Consider the following 22,416-nt stretch of genomic DNA (forward strand, 5'->3'; position numbering starts at 1 on the left):
CATTTAGCTCAGGCAGAGGTTGGCTGGGAATACAAAATTTACTCATATGAAATAACTTTTACAGAACTGCATGTAAGTGCAACAGGAACTTAAAGGCTGGGTGGGTGAGCAAGGGCTACAATGCTGGACATGCATGTTGTACACATATCAACAGTCTATCCAAGTCAAGAAAGTGTTAATTAAACTTCCTTCCTCCCTCCCTCCCTCCCTGCTTTCTTCCCTTCTCTCCTTCTCTCTCTCTCTTTCTCTCTTTCTTTCTTTCTGACAGGCTCTCACTCTATCACCCAGGCTGGAGTGCAGTGACACAATCTCGGCTCATTGCAACCTCTGCCTCCTGGGTTCAAGCGATTCTCCTGTCTCAGCCTCCAGAGTAGCTGGGATCACAAGTGCCTGCCACCATGACCAGCTAATTTTTGTTATTTTTAGAAGAGACAAGGTTTTGCCTGTTGGTCAGGCTGGTTGAACTCCTGACCTCAGGTGATCAGCCTGCTTCGGCCTCCCAAAGTGCTAGGGTTATAGGTGTGGGCCAGCACGCCCAGCCTAAGCTGTTAATTTCTTTAAAAAAGAAAAAAAAAAACGAAGACTTTGCTTTGAATGACAAAACCATGTTCTTTCATTATAGTGACACTTCCTCATATAAAGTAAGACGAATGAAACACTGGATAGAATTTCATTTCTCTATTGGCCCAGTAATAAAATGAAAAGGCAGTAATAGTGAAACAGACCAATTGATTCCCGATCATAAAAGATGAGGCTGGGATTCTAGGATAATAATAATTCTGGCCAGGTGTGGTGTGGCTCACGCCTGTAATCCCAGCACTTTGGGAGGCCGAGGTGGGTGGATTGCCTGAGCTCAGGAGTTAGAGACCAGCCTGGCCAACATGGTGAAACCCCATCTCCACTAAAAATAGAAAAAATTGCCAGGCGTGGTGGCGTGCACCTGTAATCCCAGCTACTTGGAAGGCTGAGGCAGAATAATTGCTTGAATTCAGGAGATGGAGGTTGCAGTGAGCCAAGATTGTGCCACTGTATTCTCCAGCCTGGGTGACAGAGCGAGACTCTGTCTCCAAAAACAAAAAAAAAGTGCCCCTTGACTTCTCCTTCCAGAATGGCAAAATTATGGCTTCATATTTCCACTTAAAGTATGTATACATTTATTTGCATGTTTTACTCCAAGCCACTGAGGATTTTAGAATATAACTGTGCAAATATCTGGTAATATAAACCAATGTTGATTTTTGTCTACATGATTTAACTTTATGTTTAAAAGCAAATAACGTGGCTGGGTGCGGTGGCTCATGCCTGTAATCCCAGCACTTTGGGAAGCTGAGGTGGGTGGATCATCTGAGGTCAGGAGTTCCAGACCAGCCTGGCCAACATGGTGAAACCCCGTCTCTACTAAAAACACAAAAATTAGCTGGGCATGGTGGCACCCGCCTGTAATCCCAGCTACTCGAGAGGCTGAGGCAGGAGAACTGCTTGAACTGGGGAGGTGGAGGTTGTAGTGAGCCGAGATCGCCCCACTGGACTCACAGCCTCCGTCTCAAAAAAAGAAAGAAAGAAAGAAAAGCAAATAATGTATACATATGGTAAAACAGCATATCCATATAGTCTGAAAAACAACTTATTTTTCCAATTCATTATTTTTGAGGAAAAAACTGTCATTAAAATTCTTGCCTTTATCAGAATCTTCATGGTTTGTTCTCTCTATTGGCAACTCATCACTTCCCCATGTTATTTCATCACCATCAGTCTTCTTTTCTTGTGACTTCTGAATTAAGCTATGAAAACAAAACACATTTGTAACCTTTTCTTCATTTTTGTACTCAAATTAAACATTATGGCCCTGTATGATTTTCTCTACAATTATTACAGTATTTTAAAATAGAATGTCTAAGAAAACCAAACCACAATTCTTAAAATTTATTGGTAGATGTAAACAACTGAGATGTAGAATGGTTTAATACAGTTTTAAAATTTATCCTTGGACAGATCCCGTCTTTGAACTTTAGACTGAAGGAGTTCATTTGAGGATGGAGAAGGTGGTGGTTTTATTTCTGTCCTTCAACATGGATGAGTGATTACAATTGTATTGGCATATAGCTCTTTCTCCTTCTTTTCAGCAGCTGCCCACTATTGCAAAATATGAACGTATCTTAATTTATTTAAAGAATTCTCTATTGATGGGTATAGCCTTTTGCTACAACAGGAGGCCAGAAGGACACTCCTGTATCTGGGCATTCACTTAATGTGATGAAACTCAGTACAAGTTCTCAATATTTTGGGAGTGCATTACAGATGCCCTCTTTGGTAAGGTAGACGGCTAGGAAAGAGAAACTAGGTAGGAGAACGGTGTTTAGTGTTAAGGTGAAGTGAAAAAGGATTACGTAAAAGCCTGAATACATTTTTAAGTTTCTGATATTCAGGGGGAACAAAGCAGAGTACTTTCATCTGATGACATTAGTATACACCAGGACATGGACTAATGCTCCCAAAATGTCAACAGGGCAGCCATTACGCTGCTTTTATGACAGATGTTTCCCCCTGTTCTAACTCACTGTGGGTGACAACACTTATTTTGCTGGGTTAAAAAGCTCTACATCCATGAAATGTCTGGGAAAGCTTCACTAGAGAGTTCTCCCCTTGTGTGACAATGTTCCTGCTCATTCCTCTCATCAAACAAGGCAATTTTGTGAGCTTCAGTGGGAAATTACTAGGAATCCATCTTAGAGTCCTTAATTGGCTCCTTCTGACTTTTTGTACCTCAATCTCAAAAAATCTGTAAAGGGCATGCATTTTTCTTCAGTTAATATAAAAAAGACTGCATTGATATGGTTAAATTTGCAGGACCTTCAGTTTTTTAGGGATTAACTAAATGGCTGGTATCATCACCTACAAAAGTGTGCTAAACTTGATGGAGCTTATGTTAATAAAGTTTGTATTTTATATTTTTATCTTTTAACTCTATTTTTTCATGAACTTTCTGAAGTCCCCTCATAGATAGAACACCTTTCCCTCATATATATTTTTGTAAAAAAAGACCTTACTTTATAATTAGAAATTGTTTAAGACATATTTTTGTGGGTTTTAAAAAACTTTCTTACTTTTTTTGGTTTCATTTTCTCATTAAAAATTTAAAAAATTTTAAAGTATAGAAAAATATAGAAACTGAAAAATAAATGACCTATAACTCAATAGGAGAAGACAGTCACTATCATGATTGTTGGCACATTTCCATTTAGGTCACGCTTTCATTCATTTTTTCCCATGGTTAAGAGAATATTGCTTTCTTGAAGCAATGGTATAATAAACACATTTTCACATGTCACTAGAACCTCCTGGTAACAAAATTTTTAAAACTTTTTTTCTTTTTGAGACAGAGTCTTGCTCTGTTGCTCAGGCTGGAGTGCAGTGGCACGATCTTGGCTCACTGTAACATCCACCTCCTGGGTTCCAGCAATTCTCCTGCCTCAGCCTCCTGAGTAGCTGGGATTACACCCACGTGTCACCACACCCAGCTAATTTTTATATTTTTAGTAGAGGCGGGGTTTCACCATGTTGGCCAGGCTGGTCTCCAACTCCTGGCCTCAAGTGATCTGCCCATCTCAGCCACCCAAAGTGCTGGGATTACAGGCATGAGATACCATGCCTGGGTTTTTGTATTTTTAGTAGAGAATGGGGTTTCACCATGTTGGCCAGGCTAGTCTTGAACTCCTGACCTCAAGTGATCCGCCTGCCTCAGCCTCCCAAAACACTGGGATTACAGGCATGAGCCATCACACCTGGCCCGAAAATTTTAAAAATTCTTAATATGCAACCATAGTTTCATAATTTACTCAACAATGCTTATTTTATACTGGAAAACAAATAGAAATCTTCAGAGCATTTATAGATAGATAGATATATGAAGCATTATGGATACTTTGAAAATTATTTTCTTACCTTTCACTTTTTACTTTTTCTTCACAATATTCTTCACAGCCATTCATTTTGGTAGCCTACAATAAAAATAAATAAGAATCAAATCAGCCCATTGTAACAAAAAAAATCGCATACTATTTTTTTCCTGTTAGTTATTTCCTATATTTACTGTTATTGTTCATCCTTATATTACAAAGACACATATGACATTCAATTAATACACTCCAAACAGTGGCTGAGGCATCAGTGGCCCAACAGTCTTTGCTGCTCCCACTTAGGTATCTTCACACTCATCTTGGCTTTTCATTTTTTTAAAGAGATGGAGTCTGCTGTCTGGGCTAGAGTCCAGTGGTACAATCATGACTCACTGTAACCTCAAACTCTTGGGCTCAAGCAATCCTCCCCATTCAGCCTCCTGAGTAGCTAGGGACCACAGGTGCATGCCACCATGCCCAGCTAATTAAAATTTTTTTTTTTCTGTAGAGATGGGATCTCACTATGTTGCCCAGGCTGGTCTTAAACTCCTAGGCTTGAGCTACTCTCCTGCCTCAGCCTCCCAAAGTGTTGGGATTACAGGTGTGAGCCACTGAAGCCAGCCTGGCCTTCATTTCTTATATTAAAAATATTAATAGGAAAGAGTTAAAGACGAAAAAAGATGAAAGTGTGAATTAATGATTATTTAGATATGCACATTTGGTATATGCTTTTCTACTTCAATTTTAAAATCTAAAAAAAGCTTCAAGAAAATCTTAGTAGTTTCAAATATGTTAAATTATAATATATTGCCCCTTTATCATTAAAGATTAATCAACTCATACTTTAACTGAGTATGGTGTATTTCAGAGATCCAAATACTGCAGCAGGAGCAGTTTGCTACAATTAGAAAGAGATGCCAAATTGTATTATTTTTTCTATTATACTTTCAAGTTCTAGGGTACATGTGCACAACATGCAGGTTTGTTACGTAGGTATACATGTGCCTTGTTGGTTTGCTGTACCCATCAACTCATCATTTACATTAGGTATTTCTCCTAATGCTATCCCTCCCCCAGCCCGCCACCCCCCAACAGGCCCTGGTGTGTGACATTCCCCGCCCTGTGTCCATGTGTTCTCATTGTTCAACTCCCACCTATGAGTGAGAACATGTAGTGTTTGGTTTTCTGTCCTTGTGATAGTTTGCTTAGAATGATGGTTTCCAGCTTCATCCATGTCTGTGCAAAGGACATGAACTCATCCTCTTTTATGGCTACATAGTATTCCACGGTGTATATGTGCCACATTTTCTTTATTCAGTCTATCATTGATGGACATTTGGGTTGGTTTCATGTCTTTGCTATTGTGAACAGTGCTGCAATAAACATGCATGTGCATGTGTCTTTATGGTAATGTGATTTATAATCCTTTGGGTATATGCCCAGTAATGTGATCACTGGGTCAAATGGTATTTCTAGTTCTAGATCCTTGAGGAATTGCCACAGTCTTTCACAAAGGTTGAACTACTTTACGCTCCCACCAACAGTGTAAAAGCGTTCCTATTTCTCTACAACTTCTCTAGCATCTGTTGTTTCCTGACTTTTTAATGACTGCCATTCTAACTGGCGTGAGATGGTATCTCATTGTGGTTTTGATTTGCATTTCTCTGATGACCAGTGATGATGAGCATTTTTTCATATGTCTGTTGGCTGCATAAATGTCTTCTTTTGAGAAGTGTCTGTTCATATCCTTTGCCCACTTTTTGATGGAATTGTTTTTTTCTTGTAAATTTGTTTAAGTTATTTGTAGATTCAGGATATTAGTCCTTTGTCAGATGGGTAGATTGCAAAAGTTTTCTCCCATTCTGTAGGTTGCCTGTTCACTCTAATGATAGTTTCTTTTGCCGTGCAGAAGCTCTTTAATTAGATCCCATTTGTCAATTTTGGCTTTTGTTGCCATTGCTTTTGTTGTTTTAATCATGAAGTCTTTGCCCATGCCTATGTCCTGAATGGTAATGCCTAGGTTTTCTTCTAGGGTTTTTATGGTGTTAGGTATTACATTTAAGTCTTTAATCCATCTTGAGTTAATTTTTGTATACGGTGTAAGGAAGGGATACAGTTTCAGCTTTCTACATATGGCTAGCCAGTTTTCCCAGCACCATTTATTAAATAGGGAATCCTTTCCCCATTGCTTGTTTTCGTCAGGTTTGTCAAAGATCAGATGGTTGTAGATGGGTAGTATTATTTCTAAGGCCTCTGTTCTGTTCCATTGGTGTATATATCTGTTTTGGTACCAGTACCATGCTGTTTTGGTTACCGTAGCCTTGTAGTATAGTTTGAAGTCAGGTAGTGTGATGCCTCCAGCTTTGTTCTTTTTGCTTAGGATTGTCTTCACTATGAGGGCTCTTTTTGGGTTCCATATGAACTTTAAAGTAGTTTTTTCCAATTCTGGGAATAAAGTCAGTGGTAGCTTGATGGGGATAGCATTGAATCTATAAATTACCTTGGGCAGTATGGCCATTTTCACGACATTGATTCCTCCTATCCATGAGCATGGAATGTTCTTCCATTTGTTTGTGTCCTCTTTTATTTCGTTGAGCAGTGGTTTGTAGTTCTGCTTGAAGAGATCCTTTACATCCCTTGTAAGTTGGATTCCTAAGTATTTTATTTTCTTTGTAGTAATTGTGAATGGGAGTTCACGCATGATTTGGCTCTCTGTCTACTGTTGGTGTATATGAATGCTTGTGATTTTTGCATATTGATTTTGTATCCTGAGACTTTGCTGAAGTTGCTTATCAGCTTAAGGAGATTTTGGGCTGAGATGATGAGAATTTCTAAATATACAATCATGTCATCTGCAAAGAGACAATTTGACTTCTTCTTTTCCTAATTGAACACCCTTTATTTCTTTCTCTCGCCTGATTGCCCTAGCCAGAACTTCCAATACTGTGTTGAATAGGAGTGGTGAGAGAGGTCATCCTTGTCTTGTGCCGATTTTCAAAGGGAATGCTTCCAGCTTTTGCCCATTCAGTATGATATTGGCTGTGGGTTTGTCATAAATAGCATTTATTATTTTGAGGTAGGTTCCATTGATACCTAGTTTATTGAGAGTTTTTAGTATGAAGGGCTGCTCAATTTTGTTGAAGGCCTTTTCTGCATCTATTGAGATAATCATGTGGCTTTTGTTGTTGGTTCTCTTTATGTGATAGATTATGTTTATTGATTTGCATATGTTGAACCAGCCTTGCATCCCAGGGATGAAGCTGACTTGATCATGGTGGATAAGCTTTTTGATGTGCTGCTGGATTCCGTTTGCCAGTATTTTATTGAGGATTTTCGCATCAATATTCACCAGGGATATTGGCCTAAAATTCCTATTTTTTTGTTGTGTCTCTGCCAAGCTTTGGTGTCAGGATGATGCTAGCCTCATGAAATGAGTTAGGGAGGATTCCATCTTTTTCTATTGATTGGAATAGTTTCAGAAGGAATGGTACCAGCTCCTCTTTGTACCTCTGGTAGAATTCAACTGTAAATCCATCTGGTCCTGGACTCTTTTTTGTTGGTAGGCTATTAATTATTGCCTCAATTTCAGAGCCTGTTATTGGTCTATTCAGAGATTCAACTTCTTCCTGGTTTAGTCTTGGGAGGGTGTATGTGTCCAGGAATTTATCAATTTCTTCTAGATTTTCTAGTTTATTTGCATAGAGGTGTTTACAGTATTCTCTGATGGCAGTTTGTATTTCTGTGGGATTGGTGGTGATATCCCCTTTATCATTTTTTATTGTGTCTATTTGATTTTTTTCTCTTTTATTCTTTATTAGTCTTGCTAGCAGTCTATTTTGTTGATCTTTTAAAAAAACTAGCTCCTGGATTCATTGATTTTTTAAAGGTTTTTTTGTGTCTCTATCTCCTTCAGTTCTGCTCTGATCTTAGTTATTTCTTGCCTTCTGCTAGCTTTTGAATGTGGTTGCTCTTGCTTCTCTAGTTCTTTTCATTGTGATGTTAGGGTGTCAATTTTAGATCTTTCCTGCTTTCTCTTGTGGGCATTTAGTGCTACAAATTTCCCTCTACACACTGCTTTAAATGTGTCCCAGAGATTCTGGTATGTTGTGTCTTTGTTCTTTCTCATTGGTTTCAAAGAACATCTTTATTTCTGCCTTCATTTTGTTATTTACCCAGTAGTGAATCAGGAGCAGGTTGTTCAGTTTCCATGTAGTTGTGTGGTTTTGAGTGAGTTTATTAATCCTGAGTTCTAATTTGATTGCACTGTTGTCTGAGAGACAGTTTGTTATAATTTCTGTTCTTTTACATTTGCTGAGTAGTGTTTTACTTCCAATTATGTGGTCAATTTTAGAATAAGTGTGATGTGGTGCTGAGAAGAATGTATATTCTGTTGATTTGGGGTGGAGAGTTCTGTAAATATCTATTATGTACACTTGGTACAGAGCTGAGTTCAAGTCCTGGATATCCCTGTTAACCTTCTGTCTTGTTGACCTGTCTAATATTGACAGTGGGGTGTTAAAGTCTCCCATTATTATTGTGTAGGAGTCCAAGTCTCTTTGTAGGTCTCTAAAGACTTGCTTCATTAATCTGGGTGCTCCTGTATTGGGTGCATATATATTTAGGATAGTTAGTTCTTCTTGTTGAATTGATCCTTTTACCATTATGTAGTGGCCTTGTCTTTTTTGATCTTTGTTGGTTTAAAGTCTGTTTTATTAGAGACTAGGATTGCAACCTCTGCCTTTGTTTTCCATTTGCTTGGTAGATCTTCCTCCATCCCTTTATTTTGAGCCTATGTGTTTCTCTGCGTGTGAGATGGGTCTCCTGAATACAGCATACTGATGGGTCTTGACTCTTTATCCAATTTGCCAGTCTGTGTCTTTTAATTGGGGCATTTAGCCCATACATATTTAAGGTTAATTTTGTTATGTGTGAATTTGATCCTGTCATTATGATGTTAGCTGGTGATTTTGCCTGTTAATTGATGCAGTTTCTTTACAGAGTCAATAGTCTTTACCACTTGGCATGTTTTTGCAGTGGCTGGTACTGGTTGTTCCTTTCCATGTTTAGTGCTTCCTTCAGGAGCTCTTGTTAGGCAGGCCTGGTGGTGACAAAATCTGTCAGCATTTGCTTGTCTGCAAAGGATTTTATTTGTTCTTCACTTACAAAGCTTAGTTTGGCTGGATATGAGATTCTGAGTTGAAAATTCTTTTCTTTAAGAATGTTGAATATTGGCCTCCACTCTCTTCTGGCTTGTAGGGTTTCTGCTGAGAGATCGCTGTTATTCTGATGGGCTTCCCTTTGTGAGTAACCTGACCTTTCTCTCTGGCTGCCCTTAACATTTTTTCCTTCATTTCACCCTTAGTGAATCTGACAATTATGTGTCTTGGGGTTGCTCTTCTCAAGGAGTATCTTTGTAGTGTTCTCTGTATTTCTTGAATTTGAATGTTGGCCTGCCTTGCTAGGTTAGCAAAGTTCTCCTAGATAATATCCTGCAGAGTGTTTTCTAACTTGGTTCCATTCTCCCTGTCCTTTCCAGTATACCAATCAAATGTAGATTTGGTCTTTTCACATAGTCCCATATTTCTAGGAGTGTTTGTTCACTTCTTTTCATTCTTTTTTCTCTAATCTTGTCTTCTTGCTTTATTTCATTAATTTGATCTTCAATCACTGATATCCTTTCTTCTACTTGATCAAATCGGCGATTGAAGCTTGCGCATGTGTCACGAAGTTCTCGTGCTGTGGTTTTCAGCTTCATCAGGTCATTTAAGGTCTTCTCTACACTGTTTAGTCTACTTAGCCATTCATCTAACCTTTTTTTCAAGGTTTTTAGCTTTCTTGCGATGTGTTAGAACATGCTCCTTTTGCTTGGAAAAGTTTGTTATTACCGACCTTCTGAAGCCTATTTCTGTCAACTCGTCAAACTCATTCTCTGTCCAGTTTTGTTCCCTTGCTGGCAAGGAGCTGTGATCCTTTGGAGGAGAAGAGGCGCTCTGGTTTTTGGAATTTTCTGCTTTTCTGCTCTGGTTTCTCCCCATCTTTGTGGTTTTATCTATCTTTGGTCTTAGATGTTGGTGACCTACAGATAGGGTTTTGGTATGGATGTCCTTTTTGTTGATGTTGATGCTATTCCTTTCTGTTTGTTAGTTTCCCTTCTAACAGGCCCCTCAGCTGCAGGTCTGTTGGAGTTTGCTGGAGGTCCACTCCAGACCCTGTTTGCCTGGGTATCACCAGCGGAGGCTGCAGAAGAGCAAATATTGCTGCCTGATCCTTCCTCTGGAAGCTTCGTCCCAGGGGGGCACCTGCCTGTTTGAGGTGTCTGTCGGCCCCTACTGGGAGGTGTCTCCCAGTCAGGCTACATGGGAATTAGGGACCCGCTTGAGGAGGCAGTCTGTCCGTTCTCAGAGTTCGAACGCCATGCTGGGAGAACTATTGCTCTCTTCAGAGCTGTCAGACAGGGACATTTAAGTCTGGAGAAGCTGTTTACTTCCTTTTGTTCTGCTCTGCCCTGCCGCCAGAGGTGGAATCTAGAGAGGCAGTAGGCCTTGCTGACTTGCAGTGGGCTCTGCCCTGTTCGAGCTTCCTGGCCACTTTGTTTACACTGTGAGCTACTCAAGCCTCAGCAATGGTGGATGCCCTGCACCAGTCAAGCTGCAGTGTCACAGGTTGATCTCAGACTGCTGCGCTGGCAGTGAGCAAGGCTCCATGGGCATGGGACCCACGGAGCCAGACATGGGAGGGTATCTCCTGGTCTGCTGGTTGCTGGGACTGTGGGAAAAGCAGTGTTTGGTCAGGGGTGTACCATTTCTCCAGGTAGTCTGTCACAGCTTTGCTTGGCTAGGAAAGGGAAATCCCCCGACCCCTTGTGCTTCCTGTGTGAGGCGATGCCCCACCCTGCTTCAGCTTGCCCTCCGTAGGCTGCACCCACTGTCCAACGAGTCCCATTGAGATGAACCAGGCACCTCAGTTGGAAATGCAGAAATCACCCGTCTTCTGCATCGATCTCGTTGGGAGTGGCAGACTGGAGCTGTTCCTATTTGGCCATTTTGGAGGCGACCATCTCCAAATTGTATTCTTAAATGGTTAGTAAATTATACAATTGAATCTTTATCAGGACAAATTTTCTTAACAAATAGGAAATTCCCTTGAAGGCCCTGAATTATCTGGCCCCTGTCTACTTTTATAATCTCCCCTTTACCCAGTAGGCTTCAAATTCATGGGTCTTTTAGTTCTTCAAAATCACTCATTTCTTCCTACCACAAAGCCCTTCTGATGGTGAATTCTTACTAAAAAATTCAACATTGTGTCTTCTCCTCCTGAAGATGTTTTCTACACACCCAATCTAAAGCAGGTTTCCTTGGTTATTCTTTGTGTGTGTGTGTGTGTGTGTGTGTGTGGCACTTAAAAACAACAAATAAACTTCACAGACCTTAACACAACTTGTAATTACATATTTATTTGTGTGTTTGATTTTTTTTCCTTTCCTCTCCATCATTAAGCTCTACCAAGGCAGGAATCATGTCAATCTGTTCCACCACTGTGTGCCCACATACACTTATGTCTGCGACATAGGTTATTTAATCCATTTAATAAAAATGACACCTGTAATATGACCTTTCAGTTACAGACTTTGTAAAGTTAAAAAGTACCATAATTAAATTACCCCATAATTTCAATTTAGTTGATGTAAATGTAGAACTTCTACAGTAGAAGAAAAAAGGTTTTAATCCACTGTCAACTAAAAGGAAACTCATCTCTTTTGAGAAGCTGCTCATTTTAGTCTGGATTAAAGTTTTTTTCCAACTAAAGTCATTTGGATTTCTTATTCCCATTACAATCCTGGTCTAAGAATATAGTATGTGTATAATGATTTTAGAAAGTACAAAGCCTTTTATAAGAGTCAAGTGCTGTTATATATATGAAAATTTTAATAATACAATTATTAAATGAAAATGGTGATGTAAAGCTCAATTAGAAATAAGTTACAGTGGGGCAACCTGCTTGGGTCCCCTTCCACACTGTGGAAGCTTTGTTCTTTTGCCCTTCACAATAAATCTTGCTGTTGCTAAAAAAAAAAAAAAAAAAAAAAAAGAAATAAGCTACAGTGATACCTGTATTAATCAATTACCACTATTTTTGTAAAGTTCACTTGTGTATGGGGGAGGGTTGGGTTAAGAAGATTGGCCTTCAGTTTCTTGTCACTATGGACTGAAGGACCTTTGGAAGAGGAGGCAGCTGTGGTACTGCCTCACTGAATATATTTAATATTTTTTTTTATCATGGTCATCCCCTTTGAAGGTTATTTTACAATCCTAGTGCTCAAGGAATCCAGATCCAGCAACTTGAGAGTACAGGAGATATCTCCTGGATCTAGGACGAACTACCTAATTTGTAGTGCCAGGAGCCACATGCAAATAAGAGATCTCTTGTTAAAAACTTATTAAGAACTTCAAGTTGGTGATAGCACAGCACTATAGCATATTAGAAGTAGGAGGCTCTTACAAGCACAGGGTTCTGTGTGATTGCACTGGTTGAATGCCCATAAAGCCAGTCCTGAGATCCAACCAGTCAAGCAGGATTATCCTCAGGTGATGGAGAGTCACTAAAAGTTTTTGCCTTGTTTTTGCTTAAGAAATTAAAAACACTATATAAGAAGAATATGTTTGAAGAAATTAAAACCATTAAAAAATAACCAGAATTAGACAGCATATTGATCCATTTCAGTGGCAAGAGATGTGGAAAGATCAAATTCCTTGGCATGGCATGTAAGTCACTTCATGAACTAATACCTTGCCTATCTTTTTAGGTTTAGCTTTCAAGACACCCTGTGATACCCTACTCACAATGACTTAGTGTCCTGAATGTTCCAGGCTCATCTATGCCTTCATTCCTCTGCTAAAGCAGCTCCACAGTATGTATGGAATGCTCTTTCCTAGCTTAACTATCAAATACCTTTAAGATGCTAATTCTTTAGAAAGCTTTAATAACTTTATCCGCCTACTCCTGTGTAGCCCCTACCATTTCCCCCATTCTTTGTAGGTCCCACTGAACTCCATATAAACATTTAACAGAATATGTTTCTATAGCTTTTTAAAAATTACATTTACTTATTTACATGTGTACTTCTCTCAAGTTGACTACTAGACTGGACAAGCAAATTTAGGACAGAAACCCTAACACCTCTTCTTACCCTATTATCCCCAGCAAAATTAGTCAGATGAGTTCAATAGCTGAATGGTTTTGAAACTGTAGACAATAATTTATAGTAATGTATACGATTAGCATTCATTCTTTCATTCTTAAATAAGACACAGCCATTGACCTAAAGTACTTCACTAAGAGGTACAAAAGAGTACAGACAATTACAATACTGAATGAGAAATACAATGAATGTATAAATAGCTATCAGAGGTATAATCTTTCTTCTATAAGAAGATATTCCTATACTTTTGTAATACCAGTGGTTAGCATCTTAACTTTTGGCACATGATAAAACTTCTAAAGTTACAGAATATACTGTTAGAACCAATTCAGTAAATAATATACAATTTGTTTAGGGTGATTTCAAGCACTTACAAAAGATTATTATCAGAAGTTCTAAATAATTCTTAAAACTAGCCAGTTCTAAAATGTAGGTAATATTCTAGAAACACAAGATGAAGCAGAAAACTTTTCCAGAATACTAGCTTGGGTCTTCTTTCCAGCTAGGGGAGATTAGTCATATTTGCAAATTTTAAATTTGTCTGCTTATGAATATAATTGTCATAGTGATTTAAATGTGTTTCTAGAATTAGATACAAATAAAATTTTTAAATGTTTTAATGTAAGATCCCTGTTACTCCTTTCCTAAATTTGTTCCCTCACTTTCTTTGCTTTGTTTACCATTATTAAAAACAGATTCTAAAGCAGAAGTCCCATTTATTCAGGAAGCACTAATTTAATATACCTAGCCCAAAATGTATTCTCAATGCATGTATTTGCAGGATCTATCTGTACTTCAGTGGCAAGACAATTATATAGTTCCTAATAATTTGTTTCCTCTTATTGATAAATAAGAAATCTAAAATTCATTAACAGATGGCCAATTTAATAAATTATGATATAACCTTACAATAAAATAATAGGAAGCCTTTAAAAAGTATGAGGCAAATTTATACGTCTCACATGGAAAGAGGGTAATGATTAATTTGTTAAGTGAAAACCAAATTCAGAACTATGTGATAAAATGTATATTAAAAAATTATGTATGTATATAAATATTTATGTTTTCATATGCACAGTGGAAAGGTAGAAATCAAAATTTTTAACAATAGCTACCTCAGATGAATAAGATCAATATGTTTTTTTTTTTTTTTTTTTTTTTTTTTTTTTTTGAGTCAGAGTCTGGCTCTGTCCCCCAGGCTGGAGTGCAGTGGCACCATCTCGGCTCACTGCAAGCTCCGCCTCCCGGGTTCACGCCATTCTCCTGCCTCAGCCTCCCGAGTAGCTGGGACTACAGGCGCCCGCCACCACGCTCGGCTAATTTTTTTGTATTTTTAGTAGAGACAGGGTTTCACTATGTTGGCCAGGATGGTCTCGAACTCCTGACCTCGTGATCCGCCCACCTCGGCCTCCCAAAGTGCTAGGATTACAGGCTTGAGCCACCGCACCTGGCCAAGATCAATATGTTTTTAAAAAGGGACTTTTTTTTGTTTTTTTGAGACAGAATCTTGCTCTTGTTGCCCAGGCTGGAGGGCAATGGTGTGATTTCAGCTCACCGCAACCTCCGCCTCCTAGGTTCAAGCAATTCTCCTGCCTCAGCCTCCCGAGTAGCTGGGATTACAGGCATGCATCACCTTGCCTGGCTAATTTTGTATTTTTAGTAGAGATGGGGTTTCTCCACGTTGGCCAGGCTGGTCTTGAACTCTCAACCTCAGGTGATCCACCTACCTTGGCCTCCCAGAGTGCTGGGATTACAGGCGTGAGCCATCATGCCCGGCTGGGACTTACAGTTTTGAAGATTCTGTTGGAAACTTTTTTACAATAAGGATGTAATATTTTCATAATGAAAATAATAAAAAAAGATAACTTGAAAGAAGTTTTCTGCCATAAAACAGTCATAGCTCAGTATAAATAAGAATCTATATTAATAAGCTTTCCTTACTTTTTTAAAAGAAAAAGTATGTGACATGACTTTTTTTTTTTTGAGACTGAGTCTCGCTCCATTGCCCAGGCTGGAGTGCAATGGCATGATCTCCGCTCACTGCAACCTCTGCCTCCTGGGTTCAAGTGATTCTCCTGCCTCAGCCTCCTGACGGGCTGGGAATACAGGCGCATGCCACCACATCTGGCTAATTTTTTGTATTTTTGGCAGAGACAGGGTTTCACCATGTTGGCCAGGCTGGTCTTGAACTCCTGACCTCAAGTGATCTGCCCTCCTCGGCCTTCCAAAAGTGCTGGGATTACCGCCATGAGCCAACGCACCCAGCCTACATAACATTTCTGAAATGGCAATTAAAGATTTTTATTTTCTTAGTTAAAAGACATTACAACATACATTTTAAGGGGCATTTTAATGTTACTATTAAATATTAATAAAAATGTGATAAAGTCATGACTTAAAATGTTCAGAAAATCTTTTCTAGAGCCTATTTTACTAATTATTAATATTCTGATTATATGAAAGAGCATCTTAAGTAAAACCACTAGCGAATGCCATATTTTGAGATATCTAATATTTGTATGATTATTCTTGTAGCTTGAGAAATACATACTTATCAGCCATAAGCTTCCTTGTATATATACACATTATTTGTAAATATTTAATGAACAGTCATGTATGTATGAGATTGTGTGTAAGTATAAGCATGCATGATAACTAGTGTAAGAATGTTCAAACCAGCACAGTTTTGGTAATTTTGAAGATATGAAGTAGGAAGACTAAGAAGGATAATGAGGAGAATTATCCCAGAATATTAAGCAAGGTCAGATTTGTATATATAGGGTGATGCTGAGTTTGAAGAACCTTAAATATAATTTATCTACTATTTCATGCTTTTCCTTAGCCTAATATCCCAGAAGATCCTAAGTTTTAAGGTTTTAAAGAATAATTTAGAAAGTTTAGCATTACATTTTTGAAAACTAATTTTTTTTCTATTTTTTTTAATTTGAGAAAATTTGTGTAATGATTCTTTCACTACGATAGGATGACATTTTAATGTAACACATGAAATTAATCTCCGTTTTCCGCCTAAATTTAATTTTTGAGTAAAACAGGAAATAATCTCTGATTATTTCACCTTCTGGGTTAAACCCATAATTCTAACAAGCTGTCATATCCTAGGTTGTTTAGATATTATTGTTACCTCAGTAAAATACTCAGGTAAAGGTGAACAACCGCAGTCTGTATCTTCTGTTCTCTCTTCTGATAACTTCCCATTCATCTTTAATGTACCTGAGAGAGGAATATACAGGCCAAGAGGAATTTATAAAACTATTGAGGAGGTAGCAAAGTTTTCATTTGCCTGCAAAAGAAGGCAGTGTATAAACCAATATCCATAAATAGTTTCAATGTTTTAACTAGAAAAGTTAGGAAGAAATGATCAAGTACATATTAGTATAAAATTTCTGGTTAAAATTATCTACTAAAATTAAAATGAGAATGGCTGGGGGAAAATGTTTGGACTAACCCTACTAGAAGTAAAAGCCATGACATAAATGATACGTTTGGAGATCTCACTAATAAGGTAACCCACTTACAAATATGGAAAATAAAAAAAATAGGAGATAACAAATTCTGTTTTGTTTCTGAAATATTACACACTAATGAGGAATAGAGGAAGAACTAATGCATTACATATTTACTCAAAAAATGCTCCCTAGAGATGTTCCTGTACTCCATAGTATACCAATTTATTCATCTAGTTCATGTACCTGGAACACAGGAGTTTCCTGCTGCATTATTTTCATTTAAAAGATTCTGGGCTTCCTCATCCACAACATCCAGCAGAGACTGGATAACTTCAGCTTCTTGGGAATCATCATAAATGTCATCTTCTTGTATATAAGATTCTTGAAAAATAATAATTTACATGAGGTTTTACATTAAAAATATTGACACGAGAAAGGGACAAGGTGTTAAATAGAATTTGCTAGGTGCTTTCAAATTTTAAGCATCCAATTTTAAAAGTAGCAATGACTGGAAAAGTAGTTTACACTAATGTGATCCAGTCATTTTTAGTTCTAAAACTACCCTGGCTGCTATGACGGAAGACCACACAAATGCAAATTACAAAGGATAAACTAAAATCAATGTTGGTGATATGGCTTTTCACAAGCATTAATAATTTAATGTTTATTTTCTTAAATTAAATGACTCTCAATGTATTAATTTATGAAAGAAACAAAGTTATGTTACAATGATGAAGGATATAATAGATTAGACAAAACATCCTCAAGACACTTTTTCTAAACTATTAGGTAGCCTGTGAATTGCTACTTCACAAAATACAAGAAACACTGTAAAACACAGCAGCTATCTTTTCAATCATTTAAAAAAAATTAGTCTCAGAGACAAGAATGAATACTGGGACATTTGTATATTGTTCTTTTGTTTATTTGACCAATAATCTTTCCCTTTAAAGCTACAGTAACATATAAAGCAAAGCAAAGAGGATACCTATTTTTTTTAATTACTTGAATTATTAGGGCATTTAGAGTAATTAGATGACTGATTTGGAAAACTACCTTTGGACAGAGTCAAGTTTGGTGATCCTTTTATCTGATAAGTAGAACATTTTCCTTTGGGGTATGAGATTTCATTTATTTCTTCCCCATCAACCTAAAGCATAAAACCAAAGCAAATTATCAGATAGTATTTTACTAACTTCCAGGATTGGGGGACTGCACATTGTCTCTCTCCTCTTCTTTCTTAGTACAAGATCCATTTTACATCTCTCCACCTTAGATCAGTGTTTGAAGGAAATATCAGTGCAATAAAATGTGCATAGGGCATGGGGCTTCCCATCATTAAATATATCTGGAAACACTAGGTGAAACAACATTAACTCAAAATTTTTATTCCAGGAATTTTCACAGTCCTTGCTAATATAAACTTTGAGTTGCCAAAAGATAACTCTATTATGTAGTACTTCTTAAAATATTTGACTGTAGACATCTCTTTTTTGAAGCAATTTTATAAGACTTGCCTTTCATACAATTTTAAAAAGTTTAATAGGACTATTAAAGCTTAGAAGTTGAGGGAAAGAGAAAATACCAACTTTTCAAGTACTTGTGAGTCTGTTACATGGATACAGTCTCCAATTTAGTGACCTGATAATCTATTAGGTATAAAGATTTTCAAATCTAGTCTAAGTCTCATATAAATTTAAGAAAACAATGAATTCATAACAATAGAATAATTATTGAATAGAATGTAAATTTTGAATGCAATGTTCAGCTGTGAAGCACTTCATGGAGCATAGCCTATCAAAAGAAAAATGACTTGAAAAAATGCAAAAATAAACGCTTGGAATAAATTAAAACAATTTTATACAAATAAAAGGTTGTGCTTTGCTCTCAAGGTTTCACTCTATGAAGATAAAAAGTATACATGGTAGATGCAATAGAATTTTAAAAAATAAATAGTGGTAATATAATATCAAAAAGCTTCACTGGATTATGGAACTCCATTCTCAATGAGAAATTAATAGTATAGATATTAGCATTCAAGGACAGAGTATTGTTTGGGAGACTTCCTGGAAGATTTTAACTCCAACAAAAAAATGCTGGCAGCCATGAACAGCAAAAGTCCTAGTTTCTAAGGTTTTATGTTAATTTAACAAAAACTCAACTCTTCTTTCTTTCAACAACATACTGATTACTTAAAAAGAAGAGCACTATACAGTGTGAATACTACTAGAAATACATGAAAATTCAGTTGCTTTGGCTATGTGAAATTGAAGACATTCTGAATAAACAGAGAATAGTGAGTGTTGCTGTAGCTCAATTTCAACACATACAAATAACAAAAAATTTTTGTTTTTGTGTCTCAATCATTACTACCTTAAAATGTTCTGCCGTAATTATCTTTTCATGGCTTGCTAGACCAAATCACAAGTGTGAGACAACATAATGAAATGAAAGGTGTAGAATTTTGGAATTCTGGTCATGAAATTATTTTTCTCCTCCCACACTAAAGCCAGCTCATGCTGACATAATAAGACTTTCAGATTAATAAAAGAGCAATCCCTCAGCGCTGTATTTTACAAGGAAAGCCATTCCATATTGAAGTTCAGAACATATCGTATGGGATGCGTGTGGAATAAAACAATTCCATGAAATGAAGATCCAGCTGTGATCACTGTAGAAATGTATATTACATACCAGGAAGAAAACCACAAAAAGGGATGTTAGCCAAATGGGCATAAAAGTAGACTTAAAAAGAGCATGAAGTAGAATTTAACTATGTATTAGTTTTGTTAAGTCACCCGTAGATTTCTCTGTGCTAATCTTAAATGATTAAAGCTCTCTCATTTAGTCATTTGGTAAAGCATTTTCTAAGTCTTTCAAAAGCAAGTAAACTTATTTTTTATTTATTTATTTTTTTGCTACTTCTGTTTTTTCCTCACTGGTTGCATAGATTTGAACTTGAAGGTTACTACTTGCCAAAAATAGCCCAAAGGAACAATTCCACTCTTAATTATATTATTCTTCTCTTCCCATGGTCTAAGAGATAATCAAAAGAATTTTACACATTAATAAGAAAAATCTCCGCACAAAAGTTATCTATTTAACTGGTTAGTGTATTTAAAGCTGAGTGTGTGCCAAATGATGTATGGTTACCTACGTGAGGCTCTATATTGTATGATTTACTTAGCAAGGCCTATTAGTTCAGTAAAATATAGCCTTACTATTAATATGAATACCTAAAGAAGACAAATATTTAAATATGAAATCAGTTTGGTTCAAAACACAAACATGCAGTTCCTCAGATAAGGAGGTATGACACGAAAGAGGGTGGCCTTTTTCTTACCGTGGAGAATGAATCATTAGGAGTGAGGGCAGGTTGGCTGCAAGACCTCACACTGTAGGAACCTGAAAGGACAATATAGGAAGTAAGGGGATGAGCCAATCCAAACCACAAGAGGGACATCAAAATAATTAAAGAAAATTCACATCTTGGATGTTATTATTTTTATTAGTACACAAAAATAATTCATATTACAAAATGATTAAAAACCAAATAAATGGAATAATATTTGATTCCAAACCTCTAATATTTTTGGGTTTATCCCAAGGAAAAAGCTAATTTCTTTTTCTTTCTTTTTTTTTTTTTTCAGACAGAGTCATGCTCTGTTGCCAGGCTGGAGTGCAGTAGCACGATCTCGGCTCACTGCAACCTCCGACTCCCTGGTTCATGCGATTCTCCTGCCTCAGCCTCCCAAGTATCTGGGATTACAGGTGTGTGCCACCATGCCCAGCTAATTTTCATATTTTTAGTAGAGACGGGGTTTCACCATGTTGGCCAGGATGGTCTTGATCTCCTGACCTCGTGATCCGCCCGCCTCGGCCTCACAAAGTGCTGGGATTACAGGTGTGAGGAAAAAGCTAATTTCTTAAAAGAAAATAGTTCACATAAAAGCTCAGTTTGGGCTGAATGGTTCATGTTAGACACTGATTATAATTTTTCGCATTGAACGGGTGAGCCATCACAGGTGCTTAACTACGTTCACTTTACTATTTAAAAGAAGGTAGTAAGCTTTTTAAAGTCTGATTTCAAAAAGACTATCAATTCAACACAGGAAAATAAATTATGGATAAAACAGGAAAGAAATTTTAACATATTTTTAAACCAAATGTTAATTTTAATTCTTAGCTATCATTACAAAAATTCAATATATGAAAAAAGGAGATTATATTTCACTTACAGCTAAAACATCACATATTTAAACATAACTTCATTCATTAAATTGTATTTTCAAGAGACTGAGAAAAATACGGTAGAGTTTGGAAAACTTTATAAGAAAACAAATACAGGTAAGTACATTTAAGAACCTCTATTTGGGAATGACCCTGAAATAATTCTGCCTAGAAAGATAAAAGTTGAGATGGAATTTTTATAGACAAATCTTTAGAATTCTGTGGATGATGTTACAAAGAGTCCAAGAATGGACTCTAATATTCCTTGCAAGAAAAATATTACTAAACTTCTAAGAAAAATAAAAAAGTATACCAATAATACACCACCGGTTCAAAATAATCATATTGGCAGAGTAGGAAACATAATAGTTGTAATCTCTCTCTCCTGTTCCCCTAAATGCTTCCTTCCCTTGTTTGTCCCACATAATCACCGAGCTGCTGTCACTATAATTTGCATTGTCTACAACTGTGTAATAGAATCATACAGTATGAACTATTTTTTTTTTTTGCTCTGGCTTATTTAACTCAGAACATTTATTTTAAGGTTATTTTAATTATTTTTTTGCTTGTATCAATAGTCCATTCCTTTTTATTGCTGTGTAGTTTTTCATTGTTTGGATATATTACAACTAGTTTATCAATTCAACAGTTTTTGGACATTTGAGTTGTTTCAAATTTTGACTATCACAAGTAACTGCTAGAAACATTTCTGTCCAAGTTTTTATGTAGAATAGAGGCTTACTTTCTTCAAGTGAACAGCTGGCAGTGGAAAAGCTGAATTATATTTTAGGTGTAAGTTATAATTTTTAAGAAATTGTCAACCTGTTTTCCAAAATGGATGTACCATTTTACATTCCCATTACTGTAGGAGAGTAGAGTAAAATGAATACATCCTTACCATTGCCTTTGGTTGACTTTGGAGCTGAAACAGCAGACCTCTTTGAGCTGGGGACCACTGGAAGATCATTTCTGTGTTGTAAAAAAGGACAACTGTAAATTATCTTGGCACACTGTAGCCTCGACCTCCCAGGCCCAAGCAATCCTCCTGGCCTCAAGCAATGCTCCCACCTCAGCCTCCCAAGCAGCTGGGACCACAGGCGTGTGCCACCATGCCCAGCTATTTTTTTGTAATTTTTGTAGAGATGGGTTTTTTTCATGTTGCCCAGGCTGGTCTCAAACTCCTGAGTTCAAGAAATCCACCTGCCTAGGCCTCCCAAAGTGCTGAGATTACAGGTGTGAGCCACCGTGCCTGGCCCAGGAGATATTCTTGACCCAAAAAAGATTAAGAATCACTTCTTTACATAGGTTTTCTCTGGGCTTCAGTTTAACATATCACCCTATTTCCCCTTCTATTTAAAACACTGCTAATATTCATTATCTAATAACTCGTCACTTAGTCAATAGTTCAAAGATAACTTATAAATCACAGTTCATTAAGTTTTATATATCTAAAGCCCTTGATATGTGTTTTTCTTTTAAATTAAAGAGAAAATCTAGATGAAATATTTCTATTCAAAGGATTATAAGAAGAATGGTACCACCCAAAGTACAAAACAGCCAAAAAGCACCTCAGAAATAGAAGATTAGTATGTAATCTTATTGTTGCTGATAATTGAGAGAAGAG

At 37.0% G+C, this 22,416-nt stretch overlaps 1 protein-coding gene across 12 annotated transcripts in view; it reads right to left on the minus strand.

Moving 5' to 3' along the window:
- Positions 1–22,416, minus strand: part of PTPN13 (protein tyrosine phosphatase non-receptor type 13) — a 220,211-nt gene that overhangs the window by 14,173 nt on the left and 183,622 nt on the right. For all 12 annotated transcript variants that reach the window (XM_058433090.1, XM_032145796.2, XM_032145708.2 and 9 more), the window contains 7 exons: positions 21,691–21,761; positions 19,906–19,967; positions 17,619–17,712; positions 16,806–16,943; positions 16,238–16,326; positions 3,943–3,998; positions 1,678–1,781 (listed from right to left, as the gene is read on the minus strand). In XM_058433090.1, coding sequence (XP_058289073.1) covers positions 1,678–1,781; positions 3,943–3,998; positions 16,238–16,326; positions 16,806–16,943; positions 17,619–17,712; positions 19,906–19,967; positions 21,691–21,761 — 614 coding nt within the window. The remainder of the gene's footprint in view (positions 1–1,677; positions 1,782–3,942; positions 3,999–16,237; positions 16,327–16,805; positions 16,944–17,618; positions 17,713–19,905; positions 19,968–21,690; positions 21,762–22,416) is intronic.

This window comes from Hylobates moloch, unplaced genomic scaffold (genome assembly GCF_009828535.3).
Source record: "Hylobates moloch isolate HMO894 unplaced genomic scaffold, HMol_V3 SCAFFOLD_2, whole genome shotgun sequence".
In the NCBI taxonomy this organism is placed as follows: domain Eukaryota; kingdom Metazoa; phylum Chordata; class Mammalia; order Primates; family Hylobatidae; genus Hylobates; species Hylobates moloch.